General features: G+C 37.8%; 1 protein-coding gene across 2 annotated transcripts; it reads left to right on the forward strand.

The window, feature by feature from the left end:
* Positions 1 to 6: 6 nt before the first annotated feature.
* On the forward strand, positions 7 to 26,933 carry kcnj10a (potassium inwardly rectifying channel subfamily J member 10a). 2 transcript variants are annotated; one of them, XM_039658456.2, is made up of 6 exons: positions 7 to 586; positions 10,861 to 11,220; positions 11,664 to 11,875; positions 13,257 to 13,388; positions 13,469 to 13,646; positions 25,716 to 26,932. In XM_039658456.2, exons 2-6 carry the CDS (start codon positions 10,863 to 10,865, stop codon positions 26,111 to 26,113), a joined length of 1,278 nt encoding a protein of 425 aa, XP_039514390.1. In that variant the 5' UTR covers positions 7 to 586; positions 10,861 to 10,862; the 3' UTR covers positions 26,114 to 26,932. The 2 variants fall into 2 exon arrangements, with proteins under 2 accessions (XP_039514390.1, XP_039514389.1); XM_039658455.2 differs by lacking the exon at positions 7 to 586 and adding an exon at positions 2,569 to 2,663 and having other exon boundaries at positions 25,716 to 26,933.
* Positions 26,934 to 27,670: the final 737 nt, after the last annotated feature.

The raw sequence follows: 27,670 nt of genomic DNA on the forward strand, positions 1-27,670 counted from the left end.
GTGCTGAGGCGCTGAAAGTACGTGTTTTCATCAACAATGAAAGGCAGGACTGAGACGAGAGGCGAAAGTTTTCAGATAGAGCTGCAAACAAAACTTATTGAGCAGTTGCACTCAAGACAAGATAATAGATAGATAGAGAGCGAGGAGGATTGAGAGAGAGAGGGAGAGAGAGAGGAGGGCATTACATAATAAATCGGTAGCTAACATTCGACCGGGACGAGCACCGACTGACACTTAACTTATTACTAGGGTCGAACCTATATATAGGCTATATATTTTTTAAGCTTAGGATTGCATGACAGTTTAGGTAGGCCTAGTGCATTAAAAAAATAGTGTTAATAGTTTCAAATGTGTTTATTGAATATTAGCATGTAGAATTATGAGACCTCCGCAGCTTGTCACTCTCCTGGCGCGGATGATGATGATGATGATGTTGACAAAGTTGTCAGGCACGCGCTTCTCTTCATCCTGATCGCCTTCTCAACTTTCGCCTCAACTTCTCATCTGATGTGTCCTGAAATTGGAAAACAGGAGTAAACTGTTGCAAATCACAACTAGAGCTCTGCGTTCAAGTCCTCAGTGAAAGGTAAGTGCTGAAGTAAACCTCGTGAGGCCTAGCGGTTGTGTGCTGAGATTGTGTTCATCTTTATGAAGCCATAAAGATGCCGTTTATTTGAAATATGTGCAGTTTTGAATCCAACTACATTTCTCATCCTCAAATAAGTCGAGATTGAAGAAGATCATTGTAACGTTAACATATATGAGAAACAGGTGCATCTCAACAAGATAGGCTACATTATGATCGTTCTCGTAGAAACCTATAGGCCTATCATTGATAATAAAAATGTACAGATAATATAATGTTTTGATCTGTTTAGAGGTTTAATTAGTCATTTAATTATCTAAAATTAGGCATTTTCTCTTTATATTATTCAATATTAGATTGCTTTAGTTCTGTATTCATATTTTAATACAAAATATGTTTACCATAAAAAGCAATGAGTTTCCTTATAAAAAAATGGACTGTGAAATTAAAATTTGCAAATGCTTTTTTCGCCTGCATTGGTTTTGTCGAATGCATTTGTCTAAAATAAAACACTTTATTATATATGTTATATGTTATATATATTTTATATATAACAACATGCATTTACATAGGGTTTGGGTAGAATTGGGTTAATTATGCAAGTGCAACATGTATTGTTACTGGTTAAAACAAAATGTTACCAAATAACGTGCAACCTGTTTTTTTTTTAAGTAGATGTATTTATGACTAGATCTTTCAGTGTTTAAAGCTTTTAATTTCAATTTACAGTCACAGTTTGCTTCTGTTTCGTGAGCTGTAGAGAAATAAACATTTACTGATGCAGAGATATAAAAGAGGAGGCATATCTGCCACTATCAAACCGTTTCATAGGCTCTGACTGAAGCACAACGTTGCGTGGGTCTTTTCTCTCTCTTTTTTTGTTGCTTTCGACTGATCTGATACGCTCCCCATGGCTCTTTCTGGCAAACATCACGACTGCCAAAGTTTTTGGATTTCCTCTTTGGACCAATTCCCCCTTCATGGTTATTTTGGAGATTTAAACCAAGCTATTAATGAAATAAATAGACCAGACCGCGTGCATATATAGAGATATGAGCAATGGATTTGTTGGTCAAGTGTCTCGAGTGATTTCCAGAACACTTTGCACTGGATCAAAGACGTCGAGCTCATTTTAGCTGTGACTGAGAGAGGTGGACTGGATCTGGGGAATAGAGGAAAGTAAAAGTTTGCACAGAATACTGATGAGAGACTTTAATATCGGTCTGTTTTTCGGTCTGTCGATGTCATTCCTTCCTTCCTTTCCCTCTCTTTCTCTCTCTCTCTCACACACACACACACACACGCAGCAGTGTTATATTTTTCAATGGTGGCTTTCATCTCATCTCCGAACAAAAGGATACTTGTGTATACAGGACAGGGAGTGAGAAAGAAAGAGATTGAGGGAAGAGAGGAAGAGTGACAAAAAAAAGTCAAAGACTGTTTGTAAACTGCACGGCTAAACTATGTGTGTTTTTTGACGCTCTCTGTGAGGTCATGTCAGCACACGTCAGTGTGTGTTTGAGTCTGGACATGCCTCCTTAATCTTTAGGACATTTTTGCACATTGTAGGACATCAATAAAGCCTTAAAATAGCAAATTGAAATATGTAAACGCTGAGAGAATTCTGCATGTATTCTGGACACTGAAATATTCGCGCGTGGGCTAAATGTACAAGCATTTATTTATGCCTTTAGATCAAAAGGTCTTTGAGAGCATGAGAAACACACATTCAGTGTCTGCTCTATGTACTGTACTTGTGCGCGCGCGTGTGGGCGCGTACTCGCCGGAGTTCAAAGGTCAGCTGTGTGTACACTCCGCTCATAACACGTGTCCCGGTCTCGGCCGCCGTTAGTATTCAGAGCACAGAGAGCCAGACAGATACCTATTCATTCCCTCAGTGTGAGTCCAGAGAGAGAGAGAGAGAGGTCAGAGTGGGGAGAGCGTATCAGATCGCCCTGGTACTCATTCATTTCATTTATTTATTTTATTTGGTGCGGAAGGCAGAAGCTGAGTGAGACTAAACTACCACTTAGACATTTAAACGAGAGAGGGAGATCGAGGAGAGATTGAATGGAAAGTAAGTCCTTGTGTAACCTCACTAAGAGATCGCCGCGGTCCGTGAGGCTGCTCTCTCGTATCTCAGGAGACTCGATGGAGTTTTTACTTATGCTTTTGTTTAAATGTTAACTTTGTATTTGTAGTTTGTCCGTAAATGCACAGATGATGCACATGAACTAATTGTTTGACATCCAATAAGTGTTTAAAGTAGGGCTGTCAAACGATTAATCGCGATTAATCGGATCCAAAATAAAAGTTTGTGTTTACTTAATATATCTGGGTGCACTGTGTATAATTATTTTTTATATATATAAATACACACACATGCTTGTATATATTTAAGAAATATTTTCATGTATATACTGTATATAGAATTTTAAATAATTTATATTATATATAAATATAAATATTTTATATATAAATAATATTTTTTTTCCTAAATATACATGCATGTGTGTGTATTTATATATATACAAAATAATTATACACAGTGCACCCATATATTAAGTAAACACAAACTTTTATTTTGGATTAGCCTTACTTTAAAGACATAAAATTAAGGCAGCGGTTCTATTATGAAAATAGCAATAGATTGTATTTACACTAAAATTGTATTTATTTATGTAAAAAAGGCAGTATTTTCTTTGCATTAAGTGTAGATAGATGCTATTTATACTTATAAATAGTGGCAGACCTCAGTATTGTTGCACATTAAACGGTACGGAAAACTAACATAGTGTAAATTATTATATTTATTAAAATGAATTTATTATTAATTTTGTGCAGCCTTATTGGGACAATAAAGCCCTCCTTAGACCTAACCCTAACCCCAGCTGATAAACACTGTATTTTTAAACCCATGTTAGACACACTTTATTTCACCTTTTGGATATTTTCTTTGTTTTTATTGAAAATAAATGCCTTTCTGATTGGATATGTGTTGAGAAAAGGGTGTAAACGAGTTGAGCAAAAGGCGAATTCAAACCTGAGTTGAAGTTTCTGTTTTTGGCCCAATCAGCTGTCAGTGGGCGGAGTCAGTGTACAGTCTCGCCCAACAAAATAGTGTAAATACACACTCCGTAAAATTAATTTAAAGCTGCTCAGATCATTGATCCTGTAAGAATTTAATGAGCCAAATTAATGCATATAGTGCTTTTCACAACAGGCATTGTTTCAAATCAGCTTTACAGAAAAAAACATGGCATTAATGTTAAGATGCCTAAGGGTTTCACACCTTACAGTCACATTTAGCGCTTTACCGCTGGGTGAATTTACTTTGCAACGAAACAAGTAATCAAGTTGAGATTTGCTATATTGCTTTGAGGGTGAAGTAACATGCGTGCAGGTAAAGTTAAACATAGTTTATATAAGACGCTGATATTATACATATATAAAAATGAGATTTTAAGAGACTCATACTCATATTAAGGTTGCAATTGATTGCAGACTATCAATCATCTGAATTTTCATCTCTTTTCTTAGGAGAAATACTTTTCTCCATCATTTTCATATTTGAATCAGCTGGTGTTTTTTTGTGTGGATGTATGAAGTCATTTCTCCACAAGTTCACACAGTTGTCAAAATTAATATAAATAAATAATTTCCATATAAACACGCTTCAAAATGAAAGATGGCGCATTAGGCGCACTAAAGATTAAATATTTTATTTCTTTAAAAATTGTATGATCATGTGTTTTTTTACATTGCTTTAACTCATCTAAACAAGTCAAGTAATTTACAAAGTGTTACACGATTCAGCTTTTTAAAGTCAGTTAAAAGTCATTTAAGTTGAAATTACTTAAACATCCAAGTTGATTCTACTTAAACTTTTAAGGCAGAAACTATTTTTTGCACTGTTCATGTAACGAAAATTAATGGACTTAGAGAACCATGGACATGCAAATGTGTTGTTATATTATTTAAATATTAATCTAAAATATCATAAAGAAGTCAAAGAGGGAATACAGAATTGTTTTAAAGGGACAGTTCACCCCAAAATGTAAATTCTGTCATCATTTACTCACCCTCAAGTTGTTTCAAACCTGTTTTTAAACACGTAAGAAGATAATGTGTATAACCAGTCAATGGGGTCCAAAATTGTTTGATTATACACATTCTTCAGGATTTCCTCCTTTGTGTTCAGCCGAAGAAAGAAACTCATACATGTTTGGAGAACTTGAGAGTGAGGAAACCATTTTTACCTGAACTGTGTCCAAAATACGTTTGAGGCCACCATAGATTTATTAGAGAAAAGCACAAGTTTGTGATGGAGCTTGAAAAATGTCTCCTATGATTTTGGTTCTTGACTAGTGTATGTTTGTGTTGTGAAGCTTTATTGATGATTAACAACATCCAGATAGACAATGTGTGGCTTACACACACACACACCTGGAGCTAAAGCCGTAGAGGAGTGGAAAAACTGTCCAAGAAGCGTCTACCTTGAAAAAAGCGATTGGGAAACGTCATCCTCAGAGGAATGCAGAGAATATTGCGGCGTTCCTTTCATGATTTCTTCCTGCGGTTTTGTGTTTTTTGATGGTGAATACGTTTTTTTTTCAAACGAGCATGGCATGCGAGTGGGTCGGCGTTGACGACTAGCCTTTAAATGAGAAAGGGCAGCTGCTTCCACTGTGTGAATGAGGGGCATTTAATGTGTGCGGGCAGCTGGAGGGTCTGAATGTGGAGTTAAGAAAGAGTGACGGACCACCACTGTCGGTTGGCCCCCCGAACCCGGCGCTGTACCCCTTCCTGGCACACATTATCCTCGGGAGAGAAGGATGCGCTCACGTGTCCGTGATAAAGATCGCTGAGAAAGCTGCTTTGAGAGAAGATGTTTTTTAGATACTCGCTAATGTGTCCCTAATGTGTCTCCCTTTACTTGGACGATGCACATCTTTCAGGTGGAGCTCAGATAGAGATAGAGCCTGTCTTCCCATGTGAGGTTTCTCCTATAATGCTACGAGGCGACCTAGTTTTTACCCGAGGCGATAAGGTGACAGGTTTCTCACAGCGAGGATGACTGTTGGATCCGTTAATTCGTTAAAAAGAACTACTTTTTATGTCAGAGTAACTTGATACTGGTAGTTTTAGTAACTTGTATGAGTCCCATCTGATAACGCCCAATGCTACTCAGATAAGTGAGAGAAATTAGTGGAATTATTCGAAAAGTATAAATGACAATATGAAACTGAAAGATCATAACCTGAACGCTCAAATAAAGAGATGCCTGCAAACTTACAACATGAACTATTTTTTATTATTATTATTTTTATCAGAACAAGGTACATTTACAGTATTCAGTGACATAATGAATGCCCCCCCCCAGAGAAAAAATAAATAACTAAATAAATACTAAATGAAATAAAATAAAAATAATAATAATAATAATTCAAAAACCCACCTATAAACACATTTAAATAAGTAAATAAATAAATAAATAAAGGAAGGGGGTTACATGAACTATTTTAATGAGATATTCTTGCATTAAAGGAAATGTATTGCAAAAAAGAAAATCATTGGCACACACATTACATTCTAAGACGATTAAGATAAACATGCTTAATTGTCTTGAAAGTAATGTCACAATGAAATTGTATTTTTTTAAAATGTCTTTTGTATGAAAACCTGCCATGTCGACCGTCATTTTACACTTTAATAGTGAGTAAAAAGGTACATGTTTGTAATGAAGGCAGGAGTTATTGTGCTGTGAAGTGTCTGTGAACTTTAATATAGTTTGCTTCACAGAGAGATTGTAAAATGTAAAACTCATGCCGCTGAACTCGAACTGTGAAAGAGTCGCTTTTATGAGGCACATTATTAACTGTTGACCATTGTCTGCTCATCGCAGTGTTTGTCACAGAAAAAAACATGTCACTTGCATAATTGAAAATTAACCTAAATTCGTTTTCACGTCACAACCAGTGTGCTTGAGGCTTTAGCAATCTTTATCTGGAGTTTTAGATGAACAACTTCACCATCAATCAACATCAGCTATATATCTTAAAGGAGTTAAAGTCCCCTGTAGTCAATCGTTTTATCAATTAAAACTCATCTTTGATCAGCAAATAAAAATAATAATCTTGAAAAAAAAATCTTAAAGAGTAACTAAACACTAAACCAACTTTTTTTAGTTAATGATCTGTAAGAATGGATCTTAATTAATACCAGTCATTGATTCGAGTAACTTTTTTGACATTTGTTTATAAAGTGTTTTAATTCTACAATAAATGGTGTAAAAACGTCTTAGTGCTGCCCTCTTCAGGTTGAACGGTGGCTACTGCAGTTAAATTTTCCTATTGGATGTTCCGCACTTCGTGACGTACCCAGGTTTCAGCTCATCACCCATGGCAGTATAAAAACTATCTTAGCTGTGTCTGAAATCGCTCCCTATCCACTATATAGTGCACTATATCGGGTGTCGGCCATTTTGTAGTGGTGTCCGAATTCTGAGTGAACGACATCATTCCCTACATTCATTCACTACTTTTACCCACAATCCTCTCTGAATTCGAGTGTACATTCGATGTACACTTGCTGAAGCCCTATTTCCCACAATCCAATGAGGAGAGAACTGAGCGCGCATGAAAGTGCGGCGCGAGCAAGTTTAAACCAGAGATTACATTACATCCAGTGGAGGATTTGAAAAATATCCGTTAATCGTCGTTAGGAAGCGTATTCGTTTGAATATAATAACTAACGGTCGCCGGAGGGCGCTCGACGACACGTCATCTGTGAACGTAAGAGTTACAATTTCAGTCGATGAAACTACAAAGCTGGCATGGAGGTATAATTACAAAATAAAGTCATTATGATTGTTATTGTTGTTAATATTATTTTATAAAGTAGGTAATGTAAGATAAAAGGAGTTTTATCAGTACGTGTGACGCAGCCTTTTCTGCGACAGCTCCAACTCTCCGACGCACAGTGTAAACGTCAGCGTCCGAATTCACTCACTTCATCTCGTTCACTCCTTGCAGATATAGTGCACTCAAATGCCATACACTATATAGGGATTAGTGAATGAGTGAACGAGTGAGCGGTTTCAGACACAGCTCTTGTGTCATCAAAACCACTGTAGGGAGTCAGGAATTGGGATTGTGAGTATTGAAAACGATCAGGATGGAGAGTTTTAGCATCTATTTCGTCCCCTCTATCTCCGCTAGCCTGGCTGCGCCCGCCTACGCACTTCCGCTCAATTTCATTTTACTTCAGTACTGCGTCTGGGACCGCTCCATATCCTTAGGTTTCCAGAAATCAATTTTTTGTAGGACCAATCAGCGAATAGAGGGAGTGGCTGAGAACGATGATGTTGATGTAGTGCGTCAGTTTGAGTGCAGTAATGGCAGCGGAGAAAGACGTGAGAAAAGCTATTCGGTCCGTTGTTGGAAAAGAAACTGCCGAATATACAGAATTTAAAGCCGGATTGTTATCGTCTCACCTCTTGTTGCACAACTGAGGACCAAGTGAAGGAGGCAGAAAGGTTGGAAGTTTGTGCTGGGCAGCTCGTGCACAATGACCGTGACATTTTGGACTTTAGCCTGGTGTTCGCGGTGTTCGGAAGCCCCGAGTCCTGGCTGCTAAACTATTGTTGAAGATCCGCTCAGGAGTCATGTCAGTCGCTCAGATTCCCAACAGTAAATTTACTGATTCTTGTGATGAATAGAACATTTTGAGCCCTTTGTGCACTCGTACAGGAGGTTGGTGTGTCAGTTTTACATGTTGTAAATCATACAAATTGGTTGTGATTTAAAAAAAAAAATAATTGTCATAAATAAAAATGTGAAAAACCATACTTTGGAGACTATATTTGATTTTCAGTTTTAGATGTCAATGGTTAATTTGTTTTAATAAAAAAAAAAACAACTAAATGCCATATAAAAATGTACAAACACATACTTTGAAGACCATAATTAAGGTAATTAAGAAACAAAAATACGTAATATGAAAAATTGTTGTTTATTACACATCTGCAGACAGACTGATCATTCACTGTAACTTACAGCATTGACTGAATAATCACTGTCCTTCATGTCAAATATACATTTCGAATTAATAATTGTTCCTAGATTGACAAAACCTGCGGCTCTCGTTGACTGAAATCCTATTGTAAATTTAATCCTCTGATCATTCGGAGTTCGGACTTGTTGTTTCTTTTACTGTCTATGGTTGTTATCAGCCGTTTCGGCGCATGACATACGTCACTCACGACCACACATTAGCGATTGGCTATGGCAGATCGTGAGTGACTCTGGGCAGATCCAATAGATTTGAACTTTAATAGTGAACCCGCCTACAAGGAAGGAAACGTTTCTCAATTGAGGGAGGCCAGACTCTCTGTACAAATGAAATGTATGTACGAGAGTCTGGTAGAACCAGGCTATATCTCCGCTGGGGTCAGCCCACTTTTTCAGCATTTTCAAATATTGCCAGTGGGTGGAGTCAGGCTCTGACCAGGGGTTTAGGTACCCTTTAAAATAGAATGTTGAATGTAACTCGACATCCTTGCCTAATTTAGTATGCGGTTCTATGAATATGCAAATGAGCTCCGCCTCCACTCACTCACTCAGAGTTGACGATCACACTTTGATCTGATTGGTTACAAGGTAGTGTGTGACGTCAGAAACACCAGCGATTTCAAACCGTGTGGTTGAGACTGTCTTTGGTTCACTGCTAGCCTGGTTAAAACCAGACCATTCACAGTTGTAACTGAGTTATGGTCTGGCAAAGCGTCATAGACTAATCATTTCCAGAGGGGCGTCACCAACGGACGTCGCGGGTAGACCTAAAAACCAATCAGAGCGATGAAGGAGATGACGTATGCAGAGCGGTGGAGAAAGTGTTGTTCTTTGCTCGGTTTTTAACAAAAAGGAAACGTTCAAATCGCTTAAAACAGACGCGATAGCTGATTCGAACAAGTGATGTTTGACGGCGGCATCCATCTTTGTAATGTAGGCTACAAAATCTGCACAAACCAACATTGGATAATAAAATATGTACTTTGGAAGTCAGACTAAAAAATACAATCAAGAATAGCCACAAAAATAAAATAGGGTTAGTACAAATTAAAATAAATTTTCAAAAAGATATAATATCTAATCAAGCATTTTGTTCCTCCTCCATTGCATTGTTCATATCCCCGTGCTCAATAAATAATAAAAAGGGACTCCAAATCTTCTTAAATTGGTTCCGAGTGTTGTTCTTTGCTCGGTTTTTAACGTTCAAATCGCTTAAAACAGACACGATAGCTGATTCGAACGAGTGATTTTCTACGGTGGCGTCCATCTTTGTAATGTTGGCTACAAAATCTGCTTCAAAATCCCAGTGCTGTCGTCATCGTGTAAAGCCCGCCCCAACGTTTCTGATTGGTGCCGCGATTTCGACAGATTGGAAATGGGCTTGAATGAGCTCTTTGCCAAACTAACTTTCAGAGCAAATCTAAATTTGCTGGAAGTTGTCTGGGTTTTCCTAGGCTAGTTCACTGCAGATTTAAAGAAAAAATACTCAGCAATGCTGTCGACGTATGAATTTACACAAGATTTGTCTTAAAGCATATTAAAAACACCACATGGACACATAAACAACATTAAAAGCTGGATTCACACCACAGGGGGACTTTACTAGCAAAAGCAGAGTAAAAGCAGAATTTTATACTCAGAGTCCGAGTCGACACCGAGACCATAGAGAGTCGAGTCCGAGTCGAGTCCGAGACCAGAGACGGTCGAGTCCGAGTCGAGACCGAGACCAGTGAGGGTTGATAATTTACTTTTATTTACTTAGAGAAATCCTTTTTTTTTATTTTATTTTTCTTTTACTGAATTTACTTAGTTTAAAAAATATGATCAGTTTAGGGTAAAAAGGCCACATAGTAGGTGGTGTTAAAAGTAATTTTATTACAATTTGTCATGCGCAGTTGCGCACTAGAAAATCACCAATCACTGGGCGTGTCAATCAATTTAAAGAAATATTTTATTAACATACATTAATAATCATGAAAAATATTTTTAACTGAACTCGAGTGGACTCGGGAATAATTCCGAGTCCTAAAAAAAAAAAATGTTCGAGTACGAGTCAATTCCATGACAAGACCAAGACCATTAAAATATGGTCTCGAGACAGAGTCCGAGACGAGTCCGAGTCTCGAGTACTACAACACTGCTCAGAGTTATAAATAAACTATTTTTCATAATCAGTGAACATGCACGTCTCTCTCCCCCCAGCTATGACCTCAGCCACGCCCCCTTCCTCCCGAAGCCCCTCCCCTCAGAAGGTGTGTCACTCACAGACTCAGACAGACGTCCTAAAGCCACTCCTGGGCGGAGGAGGCGGGGCTTCGCCAGGAAACGGGCCTGCGGCGTTGAGGCGTCGTCGACGGGTGCTATCTAAAGATGGGCGGAGCAACGTTCGCATCGAACACGTCAGCGGCCGAGGGGCGCTTTACCTGCGTGACCTCTGGACGACCTTTCTGGACATGCAGTGGCGCTACAAGCTTTTCCTGTTCTCCGCCACCTTCGCCGGCACCTGGTTTGTCTTCGGAGTGCTGTGGTACTTAGTGGCACTTGTGCATGGAGATTTACTAGGTGAGGATGCTCTTCAAGAGTGCTTTAAAGGGATACTCCACTTTTTTTTTGGAAATAGGCTCATTTTACAACTCCCCCAGAGTAAACAGTTGAGTTTTACTGTTTTCGAATCCATTCAGACGATTGTTCTGATATTTAGAAGAATATCAGTAACCAGACAGTTTCTGGTCTCATTGACTTCCATAGTATATTTTTTTCCTACTATGGAAGTCAATGAGACCAGAAACGGTCTGGTTACTCATATTCTTCTGAATTTCAGAACAATCGGCTGAATGGATTCAAAAACAGTAAAACTGAACTGTTTAACTCTGGGGAAGTTGTAAAATGAGCCTATTTCCAAAAAAAAAAAAAGTGGAGGATCCCTTTAAATCACACCTTACGTACATACATATTAACATGATATTGTATCGTTGCTATTTCTGGGTCTTGTCCTTCCTCACCAGAGTTTGACCCTCCATCCAATCACACGCCGTGTGTGATGCAGGTCCAAACTCTGACGGGAGCGTTTCTTTTCTCCCTGGAGTCGCAAACTACGATTGGTTACGGCTTTCGCTGCATCACTGAGGAATGCCCGCTCGCCATCATCCTGCTTATTGTCCAGCTGGTCATCACCATGGTGATGGAGATCTTCATCACTGGGACCTTCCTTGCTAAGGTACCGCTCTCGAAATCTGGGTAAACACACAGTGTTTAGTTGTCATTGTGATATGTTTTTTTCATTCAAATGTACATGCGCATACGTCTTTTGCAGCATCTTGTGCATGACAAAGAGCAATAAAAAAACAGGAATTTGATATTTCTGCATTTATTCGGATTTTCCGACCTTATAAGTATGGCAGATGTATGGCAGTCAATCAGATAAAACATTGTTTCAGGGGGCTGTTGGGGGGTGGCTAGTTACTGTATGATGATTGAAATCATGAAATCGACTCAATTATTAAATAAACTGCAAAATGTCATGTTTTTGCCTGGTACGTTTTTTTTAATGAAATTTGACAATGCATGGTTGTGAGAATGTGATATGGCTTAGTGAGATCATCAAATCGCAATGGTTATGATGTAATGATATAAATATATAGTCTGACGTGCCGCATGTTTCGCAGTAAAGCACAGCACTGTGTTCATTTGCAGATTCACTGCTACTCTGTGTGTTTGAGGCGCCTGTGATTTGCATTTTGAACTATCCAACTATCTTCCCAAATTTGTAATGAGAATGGTTTATCAATCTGTTGTTGTCAACAAAGAGTAAGATCTCCCTGTGGTTTCCCGCCAAAATAAAAGCTCAATGGTTTAACGTTTGAAAGAATGAACTGTAAATGTTAGTATTGTAATTTTACTGTTGTTCTGTAAAATAAAATACAATAAAATATTTGTTTTTAGGTTTTTCTTCTTTTTTTTGTCTTTGGCTGATCACATGCTTGAAAATATGGTGCTCAAGTTAAAAGTTGGTCAACTTTTTAGAAAACGCGTCTCTAGACCCTGCACCACCAGCATATGGCTTTATTAATCAGCTAAAGACAAAAAAGAAGAAAAACCCAATCAATAATAATAATAATAGTAATAATAATAACAATAATTATTATTTTTAATATAATTATTGTTTTTATTTTATTTTACAGAATTGTAAAATTACTATTACTTTTACTATTACCTTTACGAGCCCTGGAACTGGAAAAAAAATTGAGTTGCGAATTTTCTTTAATTTTGCTTTAGGTTTGCGATGCTTGTTTGTAGGGCTGCACAAATTTGTTAAAAGATTTTGTGATTTATATATCAATATGATCATAATAATAATTTATATAAGAATATTAATATAATAATTTGATTGAAGTATTTAAATATTAGAAATTTAAGAAAATATAATTAATATTTCAATTGAATTACTAAATATGTACTTAAAACAAACACTGCATTTATGTATTTAATTTAATTGCAGCCTTTGCAATTTGATAATTGCACTTAGCCATATTATCACTTCACGACTAGATCTGGAACAATATCTGATTTAAATTTTACATTTATTCTGTGATATATAGGTAGCCCGGCCAAAAAAACGTGGCGAGACGGTGAAGTTCAGTCAGCATGCTGTGGTGGCCAATCACGAGGGCCGACCGTGCCTCATGATCCGAGTTGCTAACATGCGCAAGAGCCTCCTTCTGGGCTGCCAGGTAAACACATCTCTGTCACATCCTGATGAAATAACATATTCATCGTATACGTGCAGCTCATCATATCTCTGATTTCTCAGGTGACAGGTAAGCTCCTGCAGACGTCGGTGACTAAAGAGGGTGAGACGGTACGTCTGGACCAGAGGAATGTAGCCTTTCAAGTGGACACGTCCAGCGACAGTCCTTTCCTCATTCTGCCCCTCACTTTCTACCACGTAATAGATGACAACAGCCCGATGCGGGCCTGGGCTGCCAAAGGTATTACATCAATAAAATGTAACGATGTAGTGTTGGGCGGTATACCAGTTCATGCCGAATACTGGTGTTTATTTTTGTCATGATATGAATTTTAAATAAACCGCAATACCGGTGTATGTCCCTTAAACAATGTTGCGTGACACTGTTTGCGAGGGTCTTTTCACTGTTGCACTGTGGCGATACCAGGGCTCTCAAGTTTTGAAGACAGGCAAGAGTGACGTGAACAATTCCAGGATATGCTTTTTTTTCAGTGGTTGTTGCATTAAATCTTACCCAGATACAATAGTGCTATTTTCTGATTGGATATTGGGTAGCCCCTTTCTTTTTTTTGATTGGCTGATGCAGGCTCGACTAAGAACGCCAAGAGAGATGCGCTTGATTCCTGCCGGGTTCATAGTGAGAACGGACATTTTTTGGCGGCATATTAAATATATTATGAATTGTTTTTCCACATGAGAAATTACAATGTGTGGCGGGAGTGCGTGAAAAAAGACTGAAATGAGTGACTGTCACGCTCAATGTGTGAACCTTGAGAGAGTGTGTTATTAAGCGGTGAAGATGGATAGGTTAAACTATAATTGATTGCAGTTTAAAAGGCTTTGGCATCGTTAAATAAACATGAGCACTGCACGTTTCAAAGTCGGAACGTGGCTATGTATTTTTTTTTTTATATGAATGTATCTTTGAAGCAAAATGACTGTCTTTAGAAAAGTTTCAATGTTATTTTAATTTAATCTTTCTTTATCTTTCCTGATGAGATTTAATTTTGAAAAATGCCGTCAAATAAAATTTTTATTTTTATAAAATTGTCATATCGCCCAGCACTATTATGATGTTGGAATTCCAAGTCTAGGACCGTCCCATCCGAAAACATGTTCCTTACTTATCAATTGAAGTTGAGCTGGTATCGTCAGCTCAACTAGGTCTTGGGTCAAGCATCTGCCAACTGTGTAAGTGTAAAGGCCCGTTCACACTCAAAATCGTTCTCCATATTAAAGAATAACAGAGTTCACACCACAACTATAACGATAAAGACGATATCATTGGGATCACTTTCAGAACGTTTTTTTTCCAGCTGTCCAACGATAAAACACTGACAACCAATTAGAATCCATTCTAATTTAAAGGTCTCGCGCATTTAAAATGGCAGATGACATTCCAGAGAAGTTGAGGTACGAAAAAATCCTCCACTGTTTGACAAGTCAAACCCCCTTTTCGAGGATACCTTAAAAAAGATGGATGGAAAGCAATCGGTCGTATCCTGGGAATAAACGGTGAGAAGTAGGATTCACGATGAGATATTATGCTGTAGCATAGTGTAACAAAATTACCTCAGGTTGGCTATCCTGCGCTAGTTGACAACATTGCTGAAGTTGTAGTGAAAAAATGCGTTGTATACATAATTAAAGGTGTTAACTAGGTGATGTTTTTATTCCATCATTAGCCATGTTTCCATCCACTTGTCAATCGAATTATCTGAAGTTCGGTAAAAAAACACATGCGAATAAAGCTGGTGAAAGTGTGTTTCCATCCAACGGCTTTAAAGCGAATAAAAACCTGTACGTAATGACGTCACATGCTGTTTTGCGATCAATTTGTTATATCGAATTGATTTGAGACATTTTAAGATGTTTCCATTCATTTTCGCACTGAATCGAACAACATTCAAGCAAACTAATAAATAAACATTCAAGCAAACAAATAAATAAATAAGTCAATAATTTGACACAAAATATTGCCTTAAAAACGAGTTTATTGATTTAAAAACGAGTATTGCTTCTGCTAAAGAAAATAGTCTGTTCCGTCTCTGAACTGCGTCCATGGCAACGGTGTGTTAGTTAGCAACGCCGCAGTCTGTTAACTAGAAATAACAGACCACATTATACAACTCAACCAAGCCACGTAAAAACAAGCAAAACTAACCTAAGAAAACAACAACGCGATAAACATTGCTATGATGATGACGATGCACGTATGCCCGACGACAGCGGAGGTGACTGTGGTGTGGGAACGAGCGCTCCATCAGTTCTGGGAGATCGTGGTTCACGGAAACCCTTTGGTTGAAGCATCTTTTTGCTTTGTCCACTTACATCTGTCTTTGTTGACATCCGCCATGTGTGCGCAAACAGACTGGCCGGAAATGAACTCGTCTTCTGGCGTGTTGCAACCATAAAAGGGCATAAAACTTAATCGCAATTCATTATTTATTCGGCAAATAACGTTTCCATCAGCTTTTATCGCATTAGCCGTATATCGATCAAGAGAAAATCCGATGAGACCGAACGTGTTTCATTTGAGTCGATTTTTCATGAAATTTCATCGAATTTTACTGTTTCCATAAGGCATTTTTCATTCGATATCACTTAATTCGGAAAAAGTGTCGATGGAAAAAAGTGTCGATGGACACATGGCTATAGACTTCGTCAGCTAAATTCACTGTTAGACTTGCTAGATTCACCGTTTAGATGCGCTCCCAACTCCTCTCGTCTTGTCTTGTACCCAAAAGCGCCTGTTTTTCTTTTGATATTTGTTTGTAACGTAAAGCAGCAGCAGCAGGTCATCCATTTTCGCTACTTTAAAAAACGCAGCTTAGAATAGAAAGACCGTTATCGGTCGTTGGTGTGGATAGTTATCTTCTATCTATATGTGCTTGGTGTGAACGGGCCTTAAGACAGAAGAGGCGCCATTTCAGCTGGTCCAACCTAAGGGTTGGCGTGGCCAATGTAGCGGACGCCAGCTAGTAAGAGATGTGCAGGTAAACCTCACTCCCCTGATCTCAAGAGGCGCTGTAGTGACAGGCGGTCCTTGTTAGGGCACACACCTCCCATGCCGGAAATGCTGGTTCGAATCCTCCTTGTCGCAGTGCGAGTTACACCAACACCTTTGAGGTTCCTGTTGCTCAAAAAGTAGAGCATGGGCTCGATTTTCAGGGTATGGATGAACTGTTCAAATGAATACTGTGAACGCAATATAAATTTCGTTCGATAAAAGCGTCTGTCGAATGCATGAGTGTATGTTAGCTTAGACTAATTTGAGCTTCTTTGTGATAGCTATGGTGGCAGATTGATACACCTGAGAACAGGGACGGCTCCAGCAGAGTTTCTCTGAGGATAGAGAGCTGCACGGGAGAAACGTGAAACAGCAGTGTGGGGAGAGGTGTCAAAGACATCAGAGAAGCTCTGTTTCAGTGCTGAGGTCACGCTGCAGGCAGAAAGGCTGAGGAGTTCTGGCACTTTGAGCACACGCTGGTGCCCTGTTTCCACTGACACTTCACACCTGAATCAAGTGCGCGTAGCTGGCTCAATTTATGTTTCCACTTTGCCTCTACTTGATTAATCGTGAGGGTAAACGTGAACTAGATTTGTGCATTTAGTGTTTGCCTGTGCAAAACTTGCTGCCACGATTCTAGGGTGTTGCTAGGGTGTTGCTATGCAGTTGTTAGGGAGCAGTTGGTGGTAGAGCCCGACCGATAAAGGATTTTGAAGGCCGATACCGATACAAATATTTTTTTGGTTTTAAATTCCGATATATCAGCCGATATTTTTTTTTCCCAGAAACACGCAACAAAACATTAAAGGGTTAGTTCACCCAAAAATGAAAATTATGTCATTAATGACTCACCCTCATTTCGTTCCAAGCCCATAAGACCTCCGTTCATCTTCGGAACACAGTTTAAGATATTTTAGATTTAGTCCGAGAGCTTTCTGTTCCTCCATTGAAAATGTATGTACCTTATACTGTCCTTGTTCATAAAGGCAATACAGACATCATCAAAGTAGTCATGTGACATGAGTGGGTTAGTTCGAATTTTTTGAAGCACCGAAAATACTTTTTGGTCCAAACATAGCAAAAACAACGACTTTATTCAGCATTGTATTGTCTTCCGGTTCTGTTGTCATTGCTCGTTCGCGATTCCAATGGTGCTGCTGACGTGTTAATTACGAAAGAATGTATATCAATTCAGTTTGCATTAAAAGAAATCCTATTCATCACATTGTAGAAAATGTACATCCCCATCTTGTTCTGACTAAAGTGATTTGAGCGCGTCTGACTTTATAATTACGACTTCCCAACTATAAAAACACAGAACACAACACGAGTCTCACACCAGTGTAAGTTTGTAGAATTGTATTTTAGGCTGTTTAATTGCCAGCTCGGTGAAAATCACATTTATATTTATTTATAATATTCCTTTATGATTGTTGCTTGTCAGATCTCTGTTGTCTTTAATTGTCTTTCGGTGCCGGGTTAGCTGCATTTACATGAACAGCAAACAAAAACAATTTGGTGGTGACTTTTCTTGAAAAGGAAAAGAAATGTGTGGAGCGAGTGGTGGTTTGTTGTTGTTGGACTAATTTCATCATCCGTTTCTGTGCTATTGTTTTTTTTTATTTGACGTTGTCGTAGGAGAAGCGTCTCAAAACTTCTGGTCTGGCAGAATTTCATCTGAGCTCTAATTCGATCATTAATCGGCTGTCGGTGAATATGTCAAACTATCGATTAAAGACTTCAGATTTTGGCCTAAGATCAGAGGAATCCTTTAGGATTCGCAAAATTAGTCTCAAATCATGGCCAATATCATGTGCACTTGACTTAACTCATAACTAAAGACGGATTCACACTGTACGATATATTTTAGTCCTTTACGACTGATCTTGTCAGGCTGTACGAACATGATCGTCGCTGTAAGCCATGTTGCTCTGTAAGTCAGTAATGTCAGACTCTACGGCGGTCAAGACGTGTTAAAAAACGAACACGCGCAAGAAAACTTGTCCAGAGTTTTACATTATCAACCAATGGCGCGACCGTTCCCCGTGAGCTGCGCGTTACACACGGGATTAAATTGGTGGCTACAAAGAAAACTCTAACGTTAATTTGGGTCATGCCTTAATTGTCTTGAAAAACGAATACAATTTGATGGTCTTGAAAGGCGAAGTCACACTGCAGGACTACTAGTCAAATCTTCTGACTAAGAATTTGATCTGAGGTCAAATTTGATCGCAACGGTCATTAATCGACATGTCAAACTAGCGATTAAAGACTTCAGATTTTAGCCTAGGATCAGAGGAATTTCCAAAACTTGTTTCAGACGGCCAAATCGTGGCCAAAATTGATCGCAGAATGTGCACCCGGTGTAAGTTTAAGCAATAGCACTTTGGCAATCAGAAACAACCAGCATCAGAAGTGTTCAGCCAAGAAACAGTTTGTTTTTTTGATGCATCTGTAATTATGTATTGAGGCATCTTAAAAATCAATCCAGTGATAATGATAGTAAAGGTCTCAGGTGTTTTGGTGACCAACAGATCTCCCTGCATTATAAAACAAGATGTTTGAATTTATTTTAGCCATTAAAGGAGTAGTTCACTTTAAAAAAAAAAAAAAAACTTTTGCTGATAATTTACTCACCCCCATGTCATCCAAGATGTCCATGTCAGTCTGTCTTCAGTCGAAAAGAAATTAAGGTTTTTGATGAAAACATTCCAGGATTTTTCTCCACATAATGGACTTCAATGGGGTCCAAACGGTTCAAGGTCCAAAAGACAGTTTCAGTGCAAACTGTTCAAAGTTTGTTCAAAGTGACTCTCCTGTTTGAACTCGTTTATCAAAATGAATGAATTTTTTTGTGTGTCATTTGGTTCATTCAATGAACGAAATGAACGAGTTGACTCAGGAAAAGATTCGTTCATTTTTGATGGGAGATTCACGAACGCACATCACAGAACAGAGCGAGGTGAGCATTTGTGCTTATAAAACTTAAACTTTGTTATTTATTTATTAAATGAGCGATCGTTTCGCTTATTAATCGTCTGGAATAGTTTAAAGCCCTTTGAACAGTTTGCACTGAAACTGTCTTTTGGACCTTGAACCGTTTGGTTCCCATTGAAGTCCATTATATGGAGAAAATCCTGGAATGTTTTCATCAAAAACCTTAATTTCTTTTCGATTGAAGAAAGAAAGACATGGACATCTCGGATGACATGGGGGTGAGTAAATTATCAGCAAAAGTTTTTTTTTTAAAAAGTGAACGCTAAATTAGTCATATAACAGCTTAGAAAATAACAGCTTATTTGGTCTGTTTTGATGGTTTTTAATGGATTTTGTGGCTTGTAAAACAAGGAAGACTGGGGTTTTTTGGAGTTCGGGAATTATAGAAATCCTTTGTGGAAAACACTGCAAAAATTTTAATTGAATTATTGGAGGTTAAAAGACAGAAGCAGATTTCACGTTCTCACCAAGTTTTAGCGCGAGTTGTAGAAAATGTAATAATGACTTCGGTGAGGGGGGCATGTTTACAGGAACTCGGGGTTTCTATCATTGGCAGATGAGCTGCGTTTTTCATGTCTTCCTCCCTCCATCTCATTTTCCCTCTTTTACCCCCCCCCCCCCCCAGCAAACCTAGCTTTATCGGTCCCCCATCCCTCTTTCTTTTATACATTGGCTCTCTTTGGCTGGAATGCGTGTATGAGAGCGTGCCAGAGCGTCTCATTAGAGGCACAAAGCAGCCCAGTTCCTGGTGCTGACACGCAGGTCGTGGATCCAGTTACGGTCCCAGTCTTTACCCCATCGAGGGCCCAAGCTATCAGACCCTCCGGTCCCCGCGTTTGCACTGAATACGACTCTCATCTCGCACATCTATGGTTTTTCCTGTATGTTGTGCATCTCTGTGTGTATTTGTTTAGTGTCTTCCTCAATGCATGTATCTCATCGGCTCTGCACTCTAGGTGTAATTGACTGTAGTCGGATTATACGGTATAGGGTTATACTTAATAGACCCCACTTACGCCTAATGCTACCTAATCCAAACGAAACTCCCGTGTCATCTTGTCAAACTAGAAATGTCTCTGTTTTTGTACAGTATGTCGACCATAACTTTAATATGAAGTATTCACAACGCTCCCTTGGAAGTGCATTTGCACATGAATGGATCTCAAAGAAGAACTGGCACTGGGTTTAAAAACGTGTGCGAAAGCGTGTCGCCGCGTTACAGTCTAAATCTGTAAATGCATGAGTGGCTGTGTGTGTAAACGTACGTGTGTGTGTGAATCTATAGTTAAAACCCTGAAATGCACAGTGTGCCCGTGTGCTGAATGTGGCATTGTGTTTGTGTAAGAGGCTGAGGACGGGAGACACGGGCCTCTGCGTGCGGGACTTTACAGCCGTATGAACCACTGAACAGGACAATCACCCATCAACATGCTTGAGTCCCTGCCGAGGGGTTTGCAAAGACTGTAGTTTCACATTAGAGATGCACAATTAGAAATAATAGCTGGAAAAATGACCCAACCTCACCTGAAAAATGAAATCCTGGCATCATTTACTCACCCTTTTGTCATTACAAACCCATAAGATATTGGTTAATCTTGCGAAACACTAGTTAAGCTATATTTTTTCAAGTTCAAGGCAGTGTTGTAGTCGAGACCACCTCACTCGAGTCCGAGTCGAGACCGAGTCCATAGAGAGTCGAGTCCAAGTCGAGTCCGAGACTAGAGACGGTCGAGTCCGAGTCGAGACCAGTTACCTAATTTACTTTTATTTACTTGGAGAAATCCTTTTTTTTTTATTTTACTGAATTTACTTAGAGTTTAAAAAATATGATCAGTTTAGGGTAAAAAGGCCACATAGTAGGTGGTGTTAAAAGTAATTTTATTGCAATTTGTCATGCGCAGTTTTGCACTAGAAAATCACCAATCACTGGGCGTGTCAATCAATTTAAAGAAATATTTTATTAACATACATTAATAATCATGAAAAATATTTTTAATTGAACTCGAGTGGACTCGGGAATAAGTCCGAGTCCTAAAAAAAAAATGTTCGAGTACGAGTCAATTCCGAGTCCAAATGCACACGAGTCCATGACAAGACCAAGACCATTAAAATATGGTCTCGAGACCGAGTCCGAGTCTCGAGTACTACAACACTGGTTCAAGGTAAACACAATTTAGAAGATCTAAAAAAGTCATAAAGTTGTCGAATCGAGCTTAATGAATCTGTTTTGTACAGAGATATGAGCAGATTTATTGTATTGATTTTATTCACATACACTGTAAAAAAATAGTGTTGGTTTAACTTGAAAAAGTAAGTAACCTGGGTTGCCTTAAAATTTTAAGTTGATTGAACTGGAAAAAGTGAGTTACTACAATGAAGGAGATTAATTTAATCATCAGAAACTCAAAATAATAAGATATCTCAACTAAATAAATTATTATAAAGTTGATTTGACAAAAGAAAATATGTTGTGATAACAAATCTTGAAAATATTTTTTACAGTGTATAAACACTTGCACTTGTGTGTTCATCACATGCTACAAACCTTATTGGTTCTTGTGCGTCACACGCTAGTTTGAGCTTCTGTGTTTACCGGACATGATGATCTCTATGGCCATCATTGTTTAGATGTAAATAAAAGCTTAAATTAGATGTGTTCATCTTATAAAGTTTTGCTTACCATGGTGAAGCATCTGAGTGTGTTTCGAATATTAACCAAAGTCGTATTGGTGTGGAACGTGGAATTGTATTTTTGGATGAACTGCTTTAATGCAGTAGTCAAATTACTTTGGATGTTTAGATTGAGCCAGGATTAGACCTTAGTTAAATTAGGATATCATTTTTTTTTTTAAATGTGTCTTAGAAAAAAACTTTACTGGTGTGAATCTTGAAAAATCTAAAAAAAACAATTGCACTGATATATTTTTAGATATTTCAGTACACGTTGGTTTAAGTTAAAGAAGCTCAAACATGCCTTTTAGTCTGGGATTGGGATTAAGCCTCGTATATATGCAATATTAGTACTATACATTGTACTATATTGTACTATGCAATACAATTTTTGTGTTATTAAATACTGTTTTTTTTACTTTATAGTACAATATTATAATTTCTTATTTTGCTTTTTTTAAATCAAATTAATATTGGCCTATTGAATGTGTCAAAATCTTTGGGAATGTGGGAAACCTCAGTGGAAAGTTTTTTTTTCTCTCAATCTTTTCACTTTATGGTCACTGAAAGAGGTTCGAGTTGCTCAATAATTTTTCAAATTATTTTAATTAAAAAATAAATTTCAATACAGATTCAGACCCCAACAAAATCACCCCGATAATTCTACAAATTAATACATTAATTAATTAAAATGTATTATTGAGGATCTATTCAAGTATTCAAATTTTCCATATCGCAATATATATTGCAGAAAAACAAAATATCGCAATACCTTTTTTTCCAATATCGTGCAGCCCTAGCTCAAACGAGAGCAGTGTGTGTTGAGCTGTCCTACTGAAATAAAGAAATATTCAAAGTTCACTCCCTCTCATGTCGTTCCAAACCTGTGTCACTTTCTCTCCTCTGTGCAATACAAAAGGAGATGTTCCTCCTACTATTGTCCATGCAGTGAAAATATTGTTATCCTGAAATATATCTTAATAAATACAGCTTTTCATGTCAAATGAGTGCATTTTAGTGCATTAGTCATTTACTATGTTTACTTATTTATGATGCTTTAATAGAAGAAAAGCACAAGTAAGATTTTCTTCCTTTATTCAGTATCATATTTGATGGGACCATGTGCAAGGACTGACCCATATTCTCAAACGCAGTAAAGACACAGTCAGACGCCACATCAGATCTGTGGGAACACACCGCCGGCCCCTGAGGGTCTTAGAAAATTTCACACCATTTGTCATCTGTTGTTTTAGCATTAACACTAAAACAATACAGCTCTTACATGTTTTAGGGATTAATTCTGTAGAGTAATGACTAATGATCAATATTTATAATGCAATATCTAATGCAATGACATGTCTAAGTGTTCATACGTCAATGCATTGGATATATTTGAATGTGAATGTGTATGCATTCCAGAAACACACTTTGCCAAATGTTTGTGAGCATGATGAAGTGATCTAGTGTGTTTGTGGATTATGAAACCCCATGTTTTTTTTTTTTTTTGCTCTGGGTTAAAGGAGAGACTGTTTTCACAGATGACAATCTCTTGCTCTGAATGTGGGATGTTGATGCAGGTGTGTGTGTGTGTGTCAGTGGGTGAATGGCATGTTTACGATTGAAGGCATTTGCATTTGTATTATTTCTGCTGGTACGAGTCATAAGTTTCCTTGCACACCATTTTTATTCTGAATTGTGTTAAACTATCTACATGTCTCGCTGCTGTCTGATTGGATGCAAATAATGTCGGCTTTTATTGTAAAGGGATTCATGCACATCTTTTGAAAAATTTGTGAGTGGCTTTCTTAGTTTTAAAGGAATCATTCACCCAGTTTTTTTACTCACCCCATGTTGTTCTATACGGAGGCGTATTGCATTCACTTGAAGAAAAAAAATCTACTCTGTTTTTCTGAATTAACGAGTTAATTTTTCATGGGAATTCTTTTTTTGCTGTTTTTCTGAATTAATGAGCTAATTTTTCATGAGAACATTTTTTTTGCTCTGTTTTTCTGAATTAACGAGTTAATTTTTCATGAGAATTTTTTTTGCTCTGTTTTTCTGAATTAATGAGTTAATTTTTCATGAGAAAAAATGTTTTGCTCTGTTTTTCTGAATTAACGAGTTAATTTTTCATGAGAAAAAATGTTTTGCTCTGTTTTTCTGAATTAATGAGTTAATTCAGAAAAACAGCAAAAATAAATTTTCTCAAGAAAAACTAACTCATTAATTCAGAAAAACAGAGCAAATTTTTTTTCTCATGAAAAATTAACTCATTAATTCAGAAAAACAGAGCAATTTTTTTTTTCATGAAAAACTAACTCATTAGTTCAGAAAAACACAGCACATTTTTTTTCTCAAGAAAAACTAACTCATTAATTCAGAAAAACAGAGCACATTTTTTTTCTCAAGAAAAACTAACTCATTAATTCAGAAAAACAGAGCAATTTTTTTTTCTCAAGAAAAACTAACTCATTAATTCAGAAAAACAGAGCAAAATTTTTTTTCTCAAGAAAAACTAACTCATTAATTCAGAAAAACAGAGCAAAATTTTTTTTCTCATGAAAAATTAACTCATTAATTCAGAAAAACAGAGCAATTTTTTTTTCTCAAGAAAAACTAACTCATTAATTCAGAAAAACAGAGCAAATTTTTTTTTCATGAAAAACTAACTCATTAATTCAGAAAAACAGAGCAATTTTTTTTTCTCAAGAAAAACTAACTCATTAATTCAGAAAAACAGAGCAAATTTTTTTTTCATGAAAAACTAACTCATTAATTCAGAAAAACAGAGCAATTTTTTTTTCTCAAGAAAAACTAACTCATTAATTCAGAAAAACAGAGCACATTTTTTTTCTCAAGAAAAACTAACTCATTAATTCAGAAAAACAGAGCAAAATTTTTTTTCTCATGAAAAATTAACTCATTAATTCAGAAAAACAGAGCAAAATTTTTTTCTCATGAAAAATTAACTCATTAATTCAGAAAAACAGCAAAAACTTTTTTTTCTCAAGAAAAACTAACTCATTAATTCAGAAAAACAGAGCACATTTTTTTTCTCATGAAAAATTAACTCATTAATTCAGAAAAACAGAGCAATTTTTTTTTCTCAAGAAAAACTAACTCATTAATTCAGAAAAACAGAGCATTTTTTTTTCTCAAGAAAAACTAACTCATTAATTCAGAAAAACAGAGCAAAATTTTTTTTCTCATGAAAAATTAACTCATTAATTCAGAAAAACAGAGCAACATTTTTTTCTCATGAAAAATTAACTCATTAATTCAGAAAAACAGAGCAAAAACTTTTTTTTCTCAAGAAAAACTAACTCATTAATTCAGAAAAACAGAGCATTTTTTTTTCTCAAGAAAAACTAACTCATTAATTCAGAAAAACAGAGCACATTTTTTTTCTCAGGAAAAACTAACTCATTAATTCAGAAAAACAAAGTAGATTTTTTTTCTTCAAGTGAATGCAATACGCCTCCGTAGTTCTAAACCCGAATATGCATGTAATAAAACATGGGATATCGAGCTATTCATGACAGAGCAAGTTTGCTTTATGACACGAGAGCTTCAGTAAATGATGAAGGAAACTGTACGCTACTGTAAGTCTGATTCTCTACGTGTCCTTCTAAGGTGGTGGCTGGACAGATCCGGAGATGGCTGACTTCGAGCTGCTGGTGATCATGAGCGCTACCGTAGAGCCGACCTCGGCCACGTGCCAGGTGCGCACCTCTTACCTGCCCGACGAGATCCTGTGGGGCTACGAGTTCCCCCCTGTCGTCTCCCTCTCGCCCTCTGGAAAGTATGTAGCAGATTTTGCCTTTTTTGACAAGGTTGCCAAGACCAAGACCCTGCCCGTTTTTAAACAAACCCCGCCTCCCGGCGGCACACAGTCTCCGCAGCATCAGGGCAGCGGCGGCGGAGGCCAGGACACGGAGAAGATGCGATTGGAGGAGAGCTACCGGGAGGAAAGGGGGCGGGAAAGGGGGCGTGTCCGAGACCAGCATAGCGTCCGCATTAGTAACGTCTAGAGAGAGATGAACTGAGGAAGGGATCTGATGGAGATAAACTGCTTGAGTACTCGTTTGATTCAGCGTTAGCCAACTTTTTTTTTTTTTTTCGATGCCACTGAGCTTACCTGTTTTATTAGGTAGCGTGCCAGCAGAGTTGGCTAGCGCTGAAATACACTGGCATGCAAGCATGTAATAGAGAAGAGAAAGAGAGCGGCTATGTTCGGAAGAGCACACTAGCATACTACTCTTGACCGGTTTCTCTATGAGCAGAACACAAGTTTGATTCCTTTTCATGTAAATTACAATTACAGGAGCAGATTATGTGTTCATAAAGACTCATTTTTGCACGGTACGATGTAAAACATCTTTACCATAGTACCAACGAATATATTTAGATGTTTGCATGACTTAATCAGCTCCATATGTGTGGCTTTCTGATGATTCAGCAATGCGCTTGTCCCTCATGTTTGCTTTTTCTCACACTATACGTTGGGTTTAGCGTAGGCCTACGTTATTTTCATTATCTTTTACCACACTCACCAGATATTTCATTTGGTCATGAGGGTCTTTCGCCCTAGGCAGTTTTCTCTTACCTGGTGGGTGCGTCTCAATTACCCCTTTTCCATCAAAGAAGAACTGGTTTGTAACTGGTGCTGTTCAACTTGTAACCCCTTCTCAGTACCTGTTAGTTTTCCACTGACAAGAGCCCAGCGAATGACGTTGTTGCGTCACTGTGTACGTCACCATACGTCTTAGCTTTCCCTGAAACGCTTGTGACAACTTTAAAGGGTTAGTTCACCCAAAAATGAAAATTAAGTCATTAATTACTCACCCCCATGCTGTACCAACCCAGTAAGACCTTCGTTCATCTTCGGAGCACAAATAAAGATATTTTTGATTGAATCTGAGAACTGGATCACTCTTCCATTGGCTTCCTAAGGGACTGGCTCTTGACAGCCCATAAAGTCATTAAAGAAAAGGTTTAAATATTCCATGTACCTACAGCGGCTCAATTATAAGTTTATCAAGCGACGAGAATACTTTTTGTGCGAAAAAAACATAAATAACGACTTTATTCCACTATTCCATTACTTCCTTATGGGCGCATGCGCGAGAACTGAGACGAGGACGTTCTCATTCGTCTACTTCTTGTTACCGGCTGCTCACCGCTTAGGAGTTTTACCGCCCCCTACCGTATAAGATGATGTGCTGATATAGCTGGAAGCGCAAAACTTTCTGTTTACAAGCAGAGGAAGATGCGCGCTGTACATACACTTTTCAATTTGCGTATTTTCCGCAATATAAGGTGCACTTAAAAGCCTTTAATCTTCTCAAAAAACGACAGTGTTCCTTATAATCCGGAGCGCCTTATATATGGATCATCATTTTATACGGTAGGGGGCGGTAAAACTCCTAAGCGGTGAGCAGCCGGTAACAAGAAGTAGACGAATGAGAACGTCCTCGTCTCAGTTCTCGCGCATGCGCCCATAAGGAAGTAATGGAATAGTGGAATAAAGTCGTTATTTATGTTTTTTTTCGCACAAAAAGTAGTCTCGTCGCTTGAGAAACTTATAA

Source organism: Pimephales promelas, chromosome 1, assembly GCF_988280905.1.
Source record: "Pimephales promelas chromosome 1, fPimPro1.hap1.1, whole genome shotgun sequence".
Classification (NCBI taxonomy): domain Eukaryota; kingdom Metazoa; phylum Chordata; class Actinopteri; order Cypriniformes; family Leuciscidae; genus Pimephales; species Pimephales promelas.

Coding starts and splice junctions, on each gene's coding strand:
- kcnj10a (XM_039658455.2), top strand. Junction 11,876..13,256: donor CTGGGACCTTCCTTGCTAAG/GTACCGCTCTCG, acceptor TGTGATATATAG/GTAGCCCGGCCAAAAAAACG. Junction 13,647..25,715: donor GCGGGCCTGGGCTGCCAAAG/GTATTACATCAA, acceptor TGTCCTTCTAAG/GTGGTGGCTGGACAGATCCG.